Below are 16,258 nucleotides of genomic sequence, written 5' to 3'. Positions count from 1 at the left end.
GGATCGGCGAAACATCAGCTTAAGTTGAAGCAGACGGCTCTTTGGCAGACTCCATCTTAAAGATCGACTCTCAGAGCAAGCAGCGTCGTTTGAACGAGCGCGCAGTGAGCGTGGAACAAGGCCGGCACGATTTCGGAACGTGTTCTGGACCAAGACACTGAAGACAGCGTCGATGCGGGTCCGTCAACGAAATCGCACGCTGGCACTTGCTGCACTTTTTAAAACCGGTGATTGGCCGGGACATAGGCCGGAAAATCGTCGCTGCAAGGTCGAAGGCGCTAGGCCTAAGCCACGAGGCCGGCCCGGCCGAACCGCCGGAAGAAAATAATTTTAACTTTTTTTTTTTTTTTTTTTTAGAAAATATAAAGTAAAATTGAAATAAATCAAATAAACAAAAAACGCGGTAGAAAGAAGGCAAAAATACTGAAATTCAGTCAGCGCAGAATGAAGTGAAACTTCTCAGCTCCGCGGAAAGAAAAGAACTGAGGAGACAAGCCCGGTACATCGGCGGGAAGGCACTGGCGCATGCGCGGTGCGGGCATCTCGAAACTTCTGAGTTTCTTCAAGCAAGACATGCTTGCAAGATGTCCGTATCGGGGCTCTGTCGGATGACATCACCCACTAGTGAGAATACCTGCCTGCTTGTCCTGGGATAATACAGCTTTCCAAGTAAGATACTTGAGGTGAGCTTTGTCAAGTGGTTCAAAAGGTTTCATCAGTTGAGCCAAAACAACATTAAGATCCCAAACCACTGGAGGCGGTTTAAGTGGTGGATGAACATTAAAAAGTCCTTTCATAAAGCAGGAAACCACGGGATGTGCAGAGAAAGGTTTCCCTTCCAGAGGCTGATGAAAAGCAGCAATAGCACTGAGATGGACTCGAATAGATGTATATTAAAGTCCAGATTGTGACAAGTGAAGCAAATAGTCCAGAACAGATGCCAAGGAGGAAGACATTGGTTGCAGCTGACGTGTGGAACACCAAGCAGAAAATCTAGTCCATTTCTGGCCGTAACATTGACGAGTGGACGGTTTCCTGGAAGCAAGTAAAACATCTTGAACAGACTGAGTAAAAAGAAAAGAGTCTGTCAGTAATCTGGAAAGAGACTTGGGAGTGATGGTAGACACGACATTGAAGGCGTCGGCACAATGCGCCACAGCCTTGAGGAAAGCAAACCAAACGTTAGGTATCATTAAGAAGGGTATCTCGACCAGAACGAAGGAAGTCATCCTGCCACTGTACCGGGCTATGGTGCGCCCGCATCTGGAATACTGTGTACAGTACTGGTCACCGTACCTCAAAAAGGACATGGCAATGCTTGAGGGAGTCCAGAGAAGAGCAACTAAACTGATTAAGGGTATGGAAAACCTTACATACACTGACAGACTGAAGAAGCTGGGGCTGTTCTCCCTGGAAAAGCGGAGACTCAGAGGAGATATGATAGAGACCTTCAAGATCCTGAGGGGCATCGAAAAGGTTGACAAAGACAGATTTTTCAATTTGAAAGAAACCACAAGAACAAGGGGTCACTCGATGAAATTGAAGGGGGACAGGTTTAAAACAAACGCAAGGAAGTTCTTTTTCACACAGAGGGTGGTGGACACATGGAACACCCTTCCGGAGGCCGTGATAAGAAATAGCACAGTACAGGGTTTCAAGGATGACCTGGATAGGTTCCTGGAAGACAAAGGGATTGAGGGGTACAGATAAGAGCAGTGGAAGGTTTAGAGATAAGTGTAGAGGTAGGCATAAAATTAGTCAGGGACCGCTGACCAGGCAATATGCCTGATGGGCCGCCGCGTGAGCGGACCGCTGGGCTGGATGGACCTCTGGTCTGCCCCGGCGGAGGCGTCTACTTATGTACTTAGGTAGAAAGGTACCACGCTGTTAAGTGGAGACTGCAGATTGGGATGAAGTAAGGAACCTTGACTCTGAGTGAGCAGAGAAGGAAAAATTGGAAGAAGCAGAGGCTCCCTGATGCTGAGTTGAAGCTTTGGAAAAAATACTGGCAGAACAATAGATTGATTGATGTGAAATTCTGAAACCACTTTAGGTAAGAATTTGGGATGAGTCCGGAGGACCACCTTGTCATGGTGAAAAATTGTGAAAGGTGGGTCCGCAACTAAAGCTTGTAATTCATTGACTCTTCGAGCAAATGTGAGGGCAATCAGGAATACAGCTTTCCAAGTGAGATACTTGAGGTGAGCTTTGTCAAGTGGTTCAAAAGGAGGCTTCATCAGTTGAGCCAAAACAACATTAAGGTCCCAAACCACTGAAGGCGGTTTAAGAGGTGGATGAAGATTAAAAAGTCCTTTCATAAAGCAGGAAACCACGGGATGTGCAGAGAGAGGTTTCCCATCACGAGGATGATGAAAAGCGGCAATAGCACTGAGATGGACTCGAATAGATGTATATTAAAGTCCAGATTGTGACAAGTGAAGCAAAAGCAATGTTACTTACCGTAACAGTTGTTATCCAGGGACAGCAGGCAGCTATTCTCACTAGTGGGTGATGTCATCCGACAGAGCCCCGATACGGACGTCTCACAAGCATATTTTGCTTGAAGAAACTCAGAAGTTTCGAGATGCCCGCACCGCGCATGCGCCAGTGCCTTCCCGCCCGATGGTACGGGCGTGTCTCCTCAGTTCAGGTAGCTAGCAGAGAAGCCAACCCAGGGGAGGTGGGTGGGACGTGAGAATAGCTGCCTGCTGTCCCTGGATAACAACTATTACGGTAAGTAACATTGCTTTATCCCAGGACAAGCAGGCAGGTATTCTCACTAGTGGGTGACCTCCAAGTTAACCTCAATGGGATGGTGGGAGAGATAGCAACTTAAGAGAATAAATTTTTTAACACTGGCCAAACTGTCCATCCCTTCTGGAGAAAGTATCCAGACAATAATGAGAGGTGAAAGTATGAACCGAGGACCAAGTGGCAGCCTTACAAGTCTCCTCAATCGGTGTCGATCTGAGGAAGGCTACAGAGGCTGCCATTGCTCTGACCTTACAGGGAAGGGGTAATCCAGCCTGGGCATAGCAGAAAGAGATACAAGCCGCCATCCAGTTGGAGATGGTGCGCTTCGATACAGGTCGTCCCAACTTGTTTGGATCAAAGGAGACGAAAAGTTGAGGAACAGTTTTATGTGGTTTGGTGCGATCCAAGTAGAAAGCCAAAGCACGTTTACAGTCCAGAGTGTGACGAGCTGATTCTCCAGGATGAGAATGAGGCTTTGGAAAAAACACTGGAAGCACAATGGATTGGTTGAGATGAAATTCAGAGACCACTTTAGGCAGGAATTCCGGATGAGTGCGGAGGACAACCTTGTCATGATGGAATACTGTGAAAGGTGGATCCGCCACTAAGGCCTGAAGCTCACTGACCCTGCGAGCAGACGAGAGGGCCACCAGAAAAACCACTTTCCAAGTGAGAAACTTCAGTGGAGCCTTGTTGAGAGGCTTAAAAGGAGGTTTCATAAGTTGAGAAAGGACCACATTAAGCTCCCAAACCACTGGAGGAGGTTTGAGAGGAGGATTGACATGGAAAAGTCCTTTCATAAATCTTGAAACCACAGGATGAGCAGAGGTTTCCCTTGTAGAGGCTGATGGAAAGCCGCAATAGCACTCAGGTGGACTCATATAGATGTAGACTTGAGGCCAGACTGAGACAGGTGTAGAAGATAGTCCAATACAGAAGATAGGGAGGCTCGCTGAGGCTCCTTAGAATTAGAAACACACCATGAAGAAAATCTAGTCCATTTTTGGGAGTAGCATTGTCGAGTAGCAGGCTTCCGGGAAGCCTCCAATACATCCCTCACCGCCTGGGAAAACTGGTGAGGAGTTACGTTGAGAGGAACCAAGCTGTCAGGTGGAGAGACTGCAGGTTGGGATGAAGTAGAGATCCCTGATGCTGAGTAAGCAGTGAAGGAAACACTGGAAGCAGGAATGGCTCCCTGCTGCTGAGTTGAAGTAGAAGGGAGTACCAAGGTTGTCTGGGCCACCAAGGAGCTATTAGGAATCATGGTGGCATGGTCGGACTTCAGCTTGATCAGAGTCTTTTGAATGAGAGAAAATGGAGGAAACGAATACAGAATGCGAGTTCCCCAATCCAGCAGAAAGGCATCTGCCTCGAGACGATGAGGAGCGTAGATCCTGGAGCAAAATTGAGGCAGTTTGAAGTTGTGGGGAGCAGCAAAGAGGTCTATCTGAGGCGTCCCCCACTGTGCAAAGATCTGATGAAGGTGGCTGGAATGGAGTGTCCATTCGTGAGGCTGGAGGAGACGACTTAAGTTGTCTGCCAAGACATTGTCCTTCCCCTGAATGTAGACAGCTTTGAGGAAGGCGTTGTGGCGAACCGCCCAATCCCAGACTCTGAGAGCTTCCTGGCAGAGGGAGGCCGAGCCCGTGCCCCCCTGCTTGTTGACATAATACATGGCGACCTGATTGTCTGTGCTAATGAGGACCACCATGTCGTGAAGCAGATGTTGAAAAGCTTGAAGAGCATTGAAGATGGCTCTGAGCTCCAGAAGATTGATTTGATGGAGTCGGTCTGAACTGTTCCAGAATCCCTGAGTGCGAAGACCATCCAGATGAGCTCCCCATGCATAGGTCGATGAATCGGTTGTGAGAACCTTCTGGTGGGGAGGAGTGTGAAACAGCAAACCTCTGGATAGATTCGAAGAGGTCACACACCAAAGCAGAGACTGCCAAAGAGCAGGAGTGACTATGATGTGTCGAGTCAACGGGTCCGACACCTGAATCCTTTGAGAAGCCAGGGTCCACTGAGGAATCCTGAGATGAAGTCTGGCAAAAGGCGTCACATGAACTGTAGAGGCCATGTGGCCCAGGAGAACCATCATGTGTCTCGCTGAGATGGACTGGCGAGAAGGCACCGACTGGCAGAGATGAAGAAGAGCATCCATGCACTGAGGAGGAAGGAATGCTCTGAGTCGAATGGTATCCAGGACCGCCCCAATGAAGGGAAGAGATTGGGTAGGCTGTAGATGAGATTTGGGAAAGTTGATCTCTAAGCCCAAACTCTGCAGGAAGCAAATAGTGGTCAGGGTCGCCGAGATGACCCCTGGAGCTGAGGGGGCCTTGATGAGCCAGTCGTCGAGGTATGAAAATACCTGTAGACCCCTGTTCCGGAGTGCAGCGGCACTTCGTGAAGACTCTGGGAGACAAGGACAGGCCGAATGGAAGCACTCGATACTGCAGATGTAGATGTCCCACCCGAAATCTGAGGAACTTGCGAGAGGCCGGATGAATGGGAATGTGAGTGTAGGCCTCCTTGAGATCCAGAGAGCATAACTAGTCGTTCTGCTCGAGGAGGGGGTAGAGAGAAGCAAGGGTCAGCATGCGAAATCTCTCCTTGACCAAGAACTGCCAATCAAGTGGAGAAGGCTTCATCTAAGGCAAGGCAGATATTGGGTTGTATCAATAGAAGTTTCGTCAGCCGAAAGCCTGAAGTCATAATGCCGTTGTACAGGGCCATGGTGAGACCTCATCTGGAGTACTGTGTGCAATTCTGGAGGCCACATTACAGTAAAGATGTGCGCAGAATTGAATCGGTTCAACGGACAGCCACCAGGATGATCTCGGGGTTCAAGGGTCTCTCGTACGAAGACAGACTGAACAAATTGCAGCTCTACACTCTTGAGGAACATAGGAAGAGGGGAGACATGATCGAAACATTTAAGTACCTCACGGGACGTGTCGAAATGGAAGATGATATTTTCTTTCTCAAGGGACCCTCGGCCACAAGAGGGCACCCGCTCAAACTCAGGGGCGGAAAATTTCATGGCGACACCAGAAAGTATTTCTTCACAGAGAGAGTGGTTGATCATTGGAACAAGCTTCCAGTGCAGGTGATCGAGGCAGACAGCGTGCCAGACTTTAAGAATAAATGGGATACCCATGTGGGATCCCTACGAGGGTCAAGATAAGGAAATTGGGTCATTAGGGCATAGACAGGGGGTGGGTAAGCAGAGTGGGCAGACTTGATGGGCTGTAGCCCTTTTCTGCCGTCATCATCTTCATCTTCTAGGACCCTGAGGTCCAGAATAGGTCGCAGGTCGCCCGTCTTCTTCGGAACGAGGAAGTACCGGGAGTAAAATCCCCGGTTGTGTTGGTCCACAGGGACCGGCTCGACGGCCCGAAGCTGGAGCAAAGCCTGAGCTTCCTGAAGAAGAAGGGCGGTCTGTGTCAAGTTGGAAGGATACTCTCTTGGAGGGTGGTCCGGGGGGACCCGATGGAATTGAAGCGAGTACCCCTCCTTGATGATGGTAAGGACCCAGAGGTCGGTGGTGATAGCCGTCCATCGACGGAAAAAGTGATGGAGGCGACCCCCAATGGGGAAAACAGGGGATGGCAGAACGAGGCTGGTTATGCTCCCTAAGAGAGAGTCAAAAAGGCTGAGGAGCCTTGGGGACAGCAGAAGGCTGAAGCTTTTGTTGAGCCTTCTGTGGAGGCTGTCTCTTCGCTGGTTGTCTCGCAGCCGGAGCTTGCCTTGGTGTATAACGCCGTTGATAAATCAAGGGCGGCCGAGAAGGACGAGACTGTTGCGGCTTAGGTTTGGGGCGAAGAATGGACTGAAAGGATTTTTCATGGTCAGATAGCTTCTTCATCACGGTCTCGATGGACTCGTCAAATAAATCTGCTCCTGCACAAGGAACATTGGCAAGCCTGTCCTGGAGGTTCGGGTCCATGTCAATGGTCCGAAGCCATGCGAATCGACGCATAGCCACGGAACAGGCGGCAGCCCGTGCCGAAAGCTCAAAGGCATCGTAAGAGGATTGCATCAATTGGAGACGTAGCTGGGACAGCGAGGCAACTACTTCTTCGAATTCGAAGTGAGCCTGAGACTCAATGTAAGGTGTGAACTTCCGAAGCACAGGCAGGAAGAACTCCAAATAAGTTGCAAAATGAAAAGTATAATTGAGAACTCTGGAAGCCATCATCGAGTTCTGGTATATTCTCCTCCCAAACTTATCCATTGTCCTGCCTTCGCGACCCGGAGGCACCGAGGCGTACATCTGGGACGGATGAGACCGCTTGAGGGAGGATTCGACCAGCAGGGATTGGTGAGAGAGTTGAGAGCCCTCGAACCCCTTGTGATGAACTGTGCGGTACCGGGCATCCAACTTGCCAGGGACCGCAGGAATAGAGTATGGCGTTTCAAAACATCTCATGAACGTTTGGTCGAGAAGTTTGTGTAGAGGCAGGCGAAGAGACTCCGCAGAAGGATTAGGCAAATGCATGGTGTCGAGGTATTCCTAGTGCCATCTGTCACTGAGAAGATCCTGGAGGTCCACAAAGGGGTCCAAGTCCTCATCAAGCAAAAACTGCTCCCCATACAAAATATCATCATAAGAGACTCTCGGCTGCTTGAAGGAAAGAGGAGAGGAGGGGATGGGGATCGAAGCGAAGCGGAGGCCGCCCCCCCCCCCCCCCCTCAGAAGATAAGTTTTGCACAAGGCTAAAACAAAATCAGGGAAAAACCCCGCGAAGATGATCCCTAGACACCAGCACCCGAAGCCTAAGAGGATTCTCCTTCGTGGCGGCCGGCCCAATGGAATTCACTGCCAAAGCAGTTGACCCAGACCTGCCCCTGTCTTTCCAATACTGGGGAAAGGTCACCTGAGGCTGTAGTCTTGGAAGTCTGCTTGCGAGGCTGTCCGCATCCGGGCTCCGTGGATGACGTCACCCATATGTGAGAAGATGCCTGCTTGTCCTGGAATAATAGAGGGACTTGAGACCATCGAGTGCGATACCCCCCTGAGGTCAGACGTACCCCCGAAAGGGTCCCTTCCAAGCTCATTCCACCACCAGACGGGAACAAGAAGGCCACTACGCAACTTCAAACAGCCCTACATTAACCAAAGGAAGACTGCAACAGCTTACCACACCTGCTGGAGACTGAGAACAGACTGCTTGTATAGGGGGACTGCACAGCCACTTGTACTACAGCCAAAAGTTTGTCTCAGTCTCCATCAGTGAACTGTGCCAGTCTGGAGAGGAGTTAAAAAAATATACCATATCTTTCCCCTCAATGAGAAAGGTGAAGTCAAAGGAATAACCAACTATCCGACTTCTTAGGGGCGAAACCATCTGTCACAATTAGGACTTTGCCTATGTATACTGTCTTTCTTTTTTTTTCCAATTCTTTATTCATTTTTATATCTTACATCAAGTGTACAATATTACATCAAATAATTCATATAGATCACTTGAAAACTATTTCCTATTATTATTTCAATACATATTTTAATCCCCCCACCCCCTCCCTTTCCACAAATATTGTAAATCAAACATATCATACATATAATATATTCAAAATAATAATTACTGTCTTTCAAAAGAATATGAAAACTTATTTATTCGAACACTAGCCCTGCAAGACTTCTATACTCAGTCAAAATGTATTGCCAGCTATACCTAATACTTTGTGATCCACTCAATCTGAAAGGAATAAAGCGAAATATAAATCTTTAGCATAGCAAAGCATAAAGCACCAATATGTATATCAAATACCAAATTATATACCCAACTATTCAAGAGTATGCAACTATTCAAGATTTACATTAAAATTATACTAGACATTGCATTTATACATGAACCCTTTCCCCTGCATATGCCTACAGCTAACTAGAAGTTGAAAGTTTCACCCATTTGGATTGATCTAGTTTTCCAGGTGCAATAACAAAGACACTACTTACTGGATCCATGTAACCCATGCGATAGCTTTCTTCTCTTTGACGTCTCATCTGTTCTTCCATTTCACGTTGGCGGAGTAGCATGTCTTCCTCCCGTCTACGGCGTTCTTCTTCCTGTCTGCATTTACAAATATATTTTGACTACCATTTATATACAAAGTTTTATGGAATATATCTAAAAAATTCTACCTTACCTATGAAGATCAGCTTACCTCATTTGAATTTCCTTGCGTTTCTGCATTTCTTGGTTATGAATCTCTTCCATGCGCCTCAATTCCTCTTGACGTCTCATCAGATCTACAAATAACAAAAATACTCAAAAAAAAATATACAATACACTTGGCACATGCTGTCTTAGATTCTTAATAATAATAATAATAACTTTATTTTTCTATACCACCATAGTCAGGCGACTTCTAGGCGGTTCACATTGTAAGAAGGCTAGAATGTTAGAACTTGTGTTGATTTAAAACATTTTTGTGTACCCTTCCAAACATCTTCTGGGATAAAGAAAAACATATCGCTAACTCCAGAGTAAAATTAAAATCTTCCTGGATTCCTATTGGACCAATCAATTCAACATTTTATTTTTTCCACATTTAAAATTCTAGGCCAATAGAAAAAAAAACATTTGGTTATTTCTTTTTTTTCCAAATTCTTTATTCATTTTTCCATCTTACATCAAAAACACATTACATCATTTAAACCTTATAAACATTTAAAAAAGCAAAGAAACTTACCCGAAGCATATGTTCTCCAAGGAGCAGGCATATATTTTCATGTGGGCGACATCCACAGAACCTGGTATGGACACTACAGAGAGCATCACCACCAAATGTTTTTGGCAATGCTCATACCAAGTGTGTCATATCTCCAATGTCTTTCCACCTGATGTCAGCTTGCTGGATCATGAGTTCAGTTTAAAAAAAAAAAAAGAGCTAAGTTGCCAGGGGGACGTGTGCAGATTGTGAGAATATGTGCCTACTGTCTTCTGAGAACACCTGCTGCAGGACGGTGCTGCCTCTCTAGAATGCATACGCGGATTTAGAAAAAAAACTGGGAGAATGAAAGATTAGGTTCTTCGATAATCTTTCTGGTAGTCCCTGAAGGATTATATACTCTACTAGTCGTTAAGCCCGTTACATTAACGGGTGCTAGAATTTATGTCTGTCTGTATTTTTCTTTCTGTCTCTTTCCTCCCTCCATTTCCCTGTGTAGCGCTGTCTCTGCTTTCTTCCTCAGTCTGCACTCTCAAGCTGTAACATTACTGCTTAGCTTTTTCTCCCTGCAAGCATCTCTGCTCTCTTTCTCATCCCCAGTCTCTTTGCTATTTTTCTCTTCTTGCAGGGGTCTCTGCTCTCCTTTCTCTATATGTTCCTGATTCCTGCAAACTTCTGTTTTCTCTGTATGCTCTTGATCCTGTGTTTCCCTGTAGGTGTCTTTTCCCTTTTTTTATTCCTTCTTCATGTATGGTTGATTTATTAAAAGTTTTTTTATTTTTCCTATTTGTTGCATGCCTGTTTCCTTGGCCGCTGTATGTTTCTAATTTTTTGCTTTGTGTGTTTGTTTGTGTTTTTTTACTGATTGTCTACTTGGTCGCTGTCAGTCTGTCTGTCTCATTGGCTGCTGTATGTCTGTATGCCTTTTTTTCAGTCTAACTCCTTGGCCACTGTATGTCTGGAAGGTTTTTTTTCCTGAATTTATCCTTGGGCATTGTAATTTTTTATTTTTTTCTGTTTGTCTCCTTGGCTGTTTGTATTTTTTTGCTCTCTGTCTGTCTACTTGGACGCTGTATGTAAGTATGTCTGTCTCCTTGGCTGCTGTATGTCTGTTTGTCATTTTTTTTCCTGTGTCTCTCTCTCCTTGTCCTCTGTGTTTTGTTATTTTTTCAATCTGTCTCTTTAGCCCCCTGTCCTTCTGTGAGTGTCTGTGTCACTCTCTCTCCTTGTCCTATGTGTTTTGTTATTTTTTCAATCTGTGTCTTTAGCCCCCTGTCCTTCTGTGACTGTCTGTGTGTCTCTCTCTACTTGTGCACTGTTTGTTTGTTTTTTTCAATCTCTCTTTAGCTCCTGATCCCCTCTCACTGACCCTTGCGCGACTGCATGTAATTCCGGTTAGGTTTCCATGGCAACCCTGCTCGCGGGTCTGTGAGTGTAGGGCCGTTTTGTCGGGTCTGGCGGCGCCGGGTTGGGAAGAGTCCTGGCTCCTTTTTTGGTTTGGGCCCGTGCAGAGGGGCTCAACAGCGCACATGTTAAAAGCAATGTTAAAAGCAGCCGCGTCGAAATCGGAGCCCTGCCACTGCCGTAGCACTTTCCCCTCTGCCTTGGTCCCGCCCCTTCTCTGACATATGGGACCGCGGCAGAGGGAACGTGTTACGGTGGCGGCAGGGCTCCAATTTCAAAGCAGCTGCTTTTAACATAGGCGGAGCTGAACTGTACCTGATGGAGGAAGGGAAGGAACGGTGGGGCAAATTTGGTCAACGGCAGGAATTGTTTGGCGGACCAAGCACCGTGAAACCGTGAGGAAGGCCGCCGCAGCCTCGCAGCTAGGTAGGGGGACAACAATGGCGCTTATGCTCAAGCCCCCGCCGCAGCTCCTCTCTCGATCCTGGTGCGGTTCGAGAGAGGATTCGTGGCGGCGGCTTGAGCATAAGCGCGATTGTTGTCCAAGTTGCCGAGTTTGGTGACGTAAACCCGCGCATGCGCACTAAAAAAAAACGGGACGGATCAGGGAACACGTTTTTTTTTAGTGCGCATGCGCGTCCTACCATTTTATTATATTAGATGTGTCCAATCCCTAGCCACGATCCAGTGTTTACAGGAATCCAACACTTCTCACCATGTGCTCCTCTTACTACTGTCAAAGCCAAGCAACAAGGCAGCTACAAAAGGAGGGGGCATGGAGAAATCTGCTCTGCAAGACATAGTTTCCAAGTTTCTTACAAAAATTTGATTAATCGCCTATCACATTTCCTAGGCGATGTACAATCTCATTATAAATCAGTTGGGGTGACAAATATAACAAACAATATAATACAGACATTGCTATACATAATTTCTACATATCATTTCAAAACTAAGGAAAGTTTTTTTAAAGGGTTACAATCATTAATTTAATTTAATTACATTTAAGGAAAAAACAATAGGAGGGGTAAAAAAAATAAAATTTATATTTAATACTGTATATAGAATAAAAAGTGAAAAGTAAAAAAGTTTTAAGATATAAAATTTATACATTAAAAGCATCATTAAAAAGGAAACTCTTAAGTTTGGATTTAAATTTATCTAGGTTTCTTTCCTCTCGAAGAAAAAGTGGGAGATCATTCCAAGATTGAGGAGCTGTTATTGAAAACATGGTGTGACGCCTTGTATTAATAACTTTCAGTGACGGTATTGCCAATAAGTGTTGATCCTGCGATCTTAACTGTCTCGAAGTACTATAAGGAATTAAGACTCTAAATATGAAGGCGGGGGTTTTAAATAATAATGATTTAAATGTAAGCAGACATATTTTAAATAAAATTCGGTGTGTAACTGGGAGCCAATGTGCTTTTTTGAGAAGTGGGGAGACGTGATCAAATTTTTTGGCTTTGTAAATTATTTTAATAGAGGCGTTCTGAATAATTTGCAGACGTCTGATTTCTTTCTGCGATATACCTTTAAATAAAGCGTTACAATAATCAATTTTGGAAATTACTAATGAATGAATTAAAATATTCAGATTTTGCACATAAAAATTTTGCCACTGAACGAATTTATCGGAGTCGATAGAAAGTAGATTTGACCACATGACTTATGTGATCATGATACGTTAATTTATTATCAAATATTACTCCGAGAATCCTAATATTGTGAGCCATGTGCAATTAATAGCCAACACAGGGAGCATTCATGAACAATGTAGAACTAACTTTGCCATGTGCAAAGAGGACCCACTGGAAACCTGCTAATCAGTAATTGTACTCCCATAAAGCACAGTTACTTACCGTAACAGGTGTTATCCAGGGACAGCAGGCAGATATTCTCACATGTGGGTGACGTCATCCACGGAGCCCCGACGCGGACAGCTTTTCAAGCAAACTTGATTGAAGATTTCAAGTTTGGTAGTGCTGCACCACGCATGTGTGTGCCTTCCTGATCCACTAGAGGGCGCATAACCTCCTCATGGTCCTCAGTTCAGATAGCTAGCAAAGAAGCCAACCTCGGGGAGGCGGGCGGGTTGTGAGAATATCTGCCTGCTGTCCCTGGATAACACCTGTTACGGTAAGTAACTGTGCTTTATCCCAGGACAAGCAGGCAGCATATTCTCACATGTGGGTGACCTCCAAGCTAACCAAAAAAGGGACGGAGGAAAGTTGGCAATTCAAGAAAACAGATTACGCAAAACCGACTGGCCCAACCGGCCGTCGCTCCTGGACAGAGTATCCAGGCAGTAGTGGGAGGTGAAAGTATGAACCGAAGACCAAGTGGCAGCCTTGCAAATCTCCTCGATAGGCGTCGACCTGAGGAAAGCTACAGAAGCCGCCATCGCTCGGACTTTATGTCCCGTGACTCGACCATGCAGCGCGAGACCAGCCTGAGCGTAGCAAAAGGAAATACAAGCAGCCAACCAGTTGGACAAGTTGCGCTTGGAAACTGGGCGTCCTAACCGATTAGGGTCGAGGGACAAAAACAATTGAGGAACCATCTGAGGAGACTGAGTGCGTTGAAGATAAAAAGCCAACGCCCTCTTACAGTCAAGTGTGTAAAGCGCCACCTCGCCAGGAGGCGAGTGGGGCTTCGGAAAAGAGACCAGAAGAACAATGGAATGATTGAGAGGAAAGTCCGAAACCACCTTGGGCAAGAACTGGGGTTGAGTACGCAGGACCACCGTGTCATGAAGAAATACAGGAAAAGACGGGTCCGCAACCAGAGCTTGCAGCTCACTGGCTCTGCGAGCAGACGTGATAGCAACCAGGAATACCACCTGCCAGGTAAAGTAATTCAAAAGAGCTTTATCAATGGAATCAAATGTGCTATTTTACAGGACCCTTTGCGGCGCACGCCTGATTTGCTCACTGCTAACCACTTCACCCCTTGGCTGCACTAAAGACTAGCTGTTTTATCTGTTTTATTGTTTTAAAGCCTTTTATTCATTGTTTTAATTTGTTCTTTGTAGTTTGTGCTCTCTGCTCACCTCTGCCGCCGCGAAGCGGCGGCTCGCCGGACTCCTCCCCCAATCAGGTCAGCGCATGTGCTATTTTACAGGACCCTTTGCGGCGCACGCCGCAAAGGCGCGCGCCTTCGGCGCGCGCCGAAGGAGCGCGCTAAAGGAGCAGGACCTGCTCCTTTGTTCGCTCCTTCGGCCGCCGCCTGAGGACGCCGCCGATAACTTTCTCCTGAGCTTTTCTTCAAGAAGGCTAATTACTACTTTCACTCGTATCACTTACACAGCTTCGATTTTTTTCTTCTGTTATCTCCTCTCGTCACACATTCTAAAGTTTCCCAGTCACACAAACACAGGCATAAATATGAATCTTCAAAAAATTCAAACGCAACTAAATCATAGACCTGTCTTTCATAAACCCTTCAGATCAATCCCTTGTTCTCTCCTATCCATTCCCACCCACTTACCTCACTCAACGGACATAACACCACAATCTATTCCATTAGTTCAACCATTCTTCCATATCAACTCTCTAAAATTAAAATTAGGTTTAATCAATACAAGATCACTCAAAACGAAACATCACCTCATTAAAGATATTATTCTTCAACAAAACTTTCACATTCTTTGCATAACCGAAACATGGTTATCTGAAGGGGAAGAAGCATATCTTGCCTTCTGCTGTCCCCCCAATTACGATTTTGTTTGGAACCATCGCCATAAACGCAAAGGCGGGGGGCTAGCCATAATCTTTCTTAAAAACCTAATTAAACTTCAGGACCAATCAGTTATCAACTCCACTATTGAATATCTTCACTTCAGAGCAAACTCTCTAAACAACACTGACTTTCTTTTACTATATATCCCCCCTCCAATTGACTATGCAAAACTATCTCTACTTCATAATCTACTCTTTGATTTTTGTTCAACAGCTAACTGTCCAACCATTCTGGGCGACTTTAATATCCATTTTGACAATTATAATAACCCTCAAACCGTGGAAACCATCAATTTGTTCAAAGACCTTGACTTGCAAATACTGATACATGAACCCACTCATCAAGCCAAACACACATTAGATATGATCCTTATCCCTGCTTCTCAATCCTTATCCCACTCGATTCCGAATATTCTTGCCATCCCCTGGTCTGATCATTACTTAATCTCTTTAAATCTTTATTTCCCCAATCAAAAATCATTAAACCACTCTTTTCAAACTAAAACAGTCTCATATAGGGATTTTTCCCATTTAGAAAGCTCTGACATATCTCCTATATTCAGTCCCTCTATCACTATTCCATCATTTGAAACTATGGAAGATCAACTCCATTATTGGAACTCTAACCTAGAATCTATACTAAATATTAAAACACCAATAATAACGAAAACAATAGTCAATAGAAAAATAAAAAATCCATGGTACTCTAAAAAGCTATCTTTAATAAAAAAACAACTTCGGGCTGCAGAAAGGAAATGGCGTTCTGCCAAAACCTCTTTCAATCTTCAAAAATTTAGGGACACCTCTCTGTATTATAAAAGCGAAATCAATCAAGAAAAAAAGTCTTACTATAATAATAAAATTCAAAAGGCCAAAAATTCTTCTGTCCTCTTTAACATTCTAAAATCTGTTAATCCGGAACAAAGAAATAAAAAAACATCAATGCAAAAATCAATACTAACATCACAAGAACTTGCAGATCATTTCTGCCAAAAGATACTGAAAATAAGACAAACATTCTCGACTAACATATCATCCTTTGCTAATTGTGAAAACTTATCTACAGAAAATCTCATTCCAACATCTAAATGCTTAAATTTCAGAACTCCAACCATAACCAATATTGAAAGACATCTTAAGTCAATTAACCTAAAAGGTTCTCCTATGGAATTAATCCCTCCATTTTTCTTAAAAAAATTTTTTTCTAATTTTGGTCCATTTATCCTATCACTTATACTAAAAAGTTTTTCTACTGCAACTGTACCTAGTACTTGGAAATCCTCTACTGTTTCACCAATCGTTAAAGACTTTAAATCTAGTATAGATGACCCATCCAACTACCGTCCCATATCAAATCTTCCATTTCTAATGAAATTGACGGAAAAACTAGTTTTCGAACAGCTTTCTGAATTCATCGAATCCACTAACGCTTTACACCCCAACCAAACAGGTTTTCGAAAATATCATAACACCGAATATTCCATGATTGGCCTTGTTACAAATATTCACTACTTTCTGGACCATCACAAATCCGTAGCACTTTTTTCCTTGGACTTATCTGCAGCATTCGACACCATAGACCACGAAATTCTTCTCTACCGTCTGCAATCATTAGGGATTGATGGCCAAATCTTACAATGGCTAACATCCTTCCTTTCAAACCGAACCATGAGAGTTAAATTTAA

The 16,258-nt window shown here is 44.8% G+C and overlaps 1 protein-coding gene across 2 annotated transcripts in view; it reads right to left on the bottom strand.

Moving 5' to 3' along the window:
• SFPQ (splicing factor proline and glutamine rich) overlaps window positions 1-16,258 on the bottom strand; it is a 126,226-nt gene that overhangs the window by 70,837 nt on the left and 39,131 nt on the right. For both annotated transcript variants that reach the window (XM_033954419.1, XM_033954418.1), the window contains exons 6-7: window positions 8,923-9,007; window positions 8,714-8,828 (exon numbers count right to left, since the gene is read on the bottom strand). In XM_033954419.1, the coding sequence (XP_033810310.1) occupies window positions 8,714-8,828; window positions 8,923-9,007 (200 nt within the window). The remainder of the gene's footprint in view (window positions 1-8,713; window positions 8,829-8,922; window positions 9,008-16,258) is intronic.

This window comes from Geotrypetes seraphini, chromosome 8 (assembly GCF_902459505.1).
Source record: "Geotrypetes seraphini chromosome 8, aGeoSer1.1, whole genome shotgun sequence".
Classification (NCBI taxonomy): domain Eukaryota; kingdom Metazoa; phylum Chordata; class Amphibia; order Gymnophiona; family Dermophiidae; genus Geotrypetes; species Geotrypetes seraphini.
This window is presented reverse-complemented; position numbering and strand designations above follow the sequence as displayed.